The sequence below is a fragment of the Eurypyga helias genome, unplaced genomic scaffold, assembly GCF_000690775.1.
Source record: "Eurypyga helias isolate BGI_N326 unplaced genomic scaffold, ASM69077v1 scaffold30904, whole genome shotgun sequence".
NCBI lineage: Eukaryota > Metazoa > Chordata > Aves > Eurypygiformes > Eurypygidae > Eurypyga > Eurypyga helias.
The window spans coordinates 1-1,904 of NW_010246086.1; the positions used below are offsets into that span (position 1 = coordinate 1).

Consider the following 1,904-nt stretch of genomic DNA (forward strand, 5'->3'; position numbering starts at 1 on the left):
GGTCATACCTCGGGTGCCGTCTGCAGTGTGGATGCCGTTGACAGCCGGCTGTTTCGGGACTGATCTGCTGTGGCTTTCCCTCTTCGGGCGCTTGCGGTGCTTGCGGTCTGCGGCCTCCGCGCCCCGCCACTTCTTCGGCTCCTTGTCAACCCTCCTGGAGCTGGGGAAGGCAGAAAGTCAGCTCGCTCCAGCCAGAGCGGAGGGGAAGGGGTGGAACCAGCCTCAGGAAGCCGGCGCTTCGGCTCTCGTGTGACCCCCGGCCCCTCACCTGCCCGTGGTCTGTGTCCCAGAGCCGCGCTCCATCTCCTCGCTTTTCCTCTTCTTCTTCTTGAGAGGGGCAAGGGGCTTCGTGCCCAGGGTAGTTCTGCTGGCCGACGCTTGCTTGGGCGAGCTCTGCAGGTCCTGACAGCCCATCCCCCACTGGCCACTGCTGGGACCGTCACCTGCTGCCTTATCTGTGTGGGCCCGGAAGTTCTCCAGCGCGAGCCACTGCCTCTTAGCGGTGCCAGAGCCTTCTTAGGGGTGCCAGAGTCTTCATCCTCCACAACCAGAGCATGAGAGCTCCTGTCTGCTCCACGTTCGTGCTTTTGCCGCCTCTTCTTGGAGGAAATGGAGGTGACACAGCTGGGCCCCTTCTCCATGCTTCTGGGGTGCGACGGGCGGGCAGGGGAACCGTTGGTCAGTGGGACGGCTGGGAGCTGGGGAGCTGAGGTGGAGATGCCGACAGGCTTTCTAGGATGCGCCAGTTCGAGGGCAGATGAGGACAGCCTGAAGGACAGAGAAAGAGGCTGATGTGAAGGCCAGGTCAGGAGTGGGAACGCTTTTTCCCAGGTGCACAAGCACAGCACCCACCCGCTACCATCTCAGCCACGAAATCCGACCGAAACCCTGCTCTCCGGCGGGTTCTCCTAATCCACGGCGGATTAGGAAAGAGCGAGAGCTGCCACAGCATGTGCCAAGGGTGAAGGGAGACCCAGAGCAACACCTGAGCCAGGCCGGTGGCTCCTGATCCCACGGGACACTAGCAGACGGTCAGAGCCTGCAAAGCTCTCCCCCACTCCATGCTGCCAGTGGGAGAAACTGCCTTGCTTCCAGGATCCCGAGCAAGCCCCAAAGAGGAGAGCCGGCTGCCCAAATCGCACCCCCCCAGCCAGCCACAGTCGCCTCTGGAGCATCCCAAGGCCGAGCGCCCGGCGCTGCTTACCGTGACTTGCCGTGAGTGGAGCTGGACTTGGTGTGACCGGCGAGCTTTCGGTGGGGCCTTGCGTGGCGGTTGCTCTTCTCCTTCTGCGGGTTGCAGTCCTGCAGTTAGGGACACAAATAAAAACTTGGGGGTCAGAAGAAGAGACGTTTCCCTGAGCCGAGAGGAGAAAATAAGGGGAGCCCAGACAAGGGGAGGGGAAGACGCAGACAGGGGGAGGGAAAAGGGGAGTGGTAGAAGAATCAGGAGTATTTTCAGTTAGAAGCACAGAGGAAAAAAGGAAAGTTAAAGAACAGAAGAGCATTCCTCTGGCTTCACTCAGGAATGTGGCCATCGGGGGCCTGGCCCCACACCCTGACCCAGAGCCAGGGCAGAGCAACCACTCCAGCCCGAGATAGCCAGTGTTAGCCCTGCGCTGGCCCCCAGCACAAGCCCCAGCTCAGAAGGCACAAAGTGTCTGCTGAAGGCTCCGGGGAGCAGCCCAGCTTCACCTTTGTGGCAGAGAGTGCCAGCTTCTTGGCCGGGGCCGGGGTCGTGGTGTTCGGCTCCGGAGCGGCTCTGGCCAACTTGGAGGGTTTCAGTTTTGCCAGCCTGCTGTCTCTGGCAGCGTCTAGTCCAGCATCTCCCGGCCCGGCATCTCCGGTGGCAGCGGTGGCATCTCTGGCAGCATCAGCAGTGTCTCCAGGCCCAGCATCTCTGGCGG

At 61.9% G+C, this 1,904-nt stretch overlaps 1 protein-coding gene across 1 annotated transcript in view; it reads right to left on the bottom strand.

Annotated features, from left to right (window-relative positions):
* Positions 1-8: 8 nt before the first annotated feature.
* Positions 9-1,904, bottom strand: part of LOC104508599 (ubiquitin carboxyl-terminal hydrolase 36-like) — a gene marked incomplete at its 3' end in the record, with an annotated part of 7,545 nt that continues 5,649 nt past the window's right edge. The window contains 5 exon segments of the mRNA XM_010150281.1: positions 9-160; positions 269-512; positions 578-768; positions 1,205-1,302; positions 1,693-1,897. Coding sequence (XP_010148583.1) covers positions 9-160; positions 269-512; positions 578-768; positions 1,205-1,302; positions 1,693-1,897 — 890 coding nt within the window.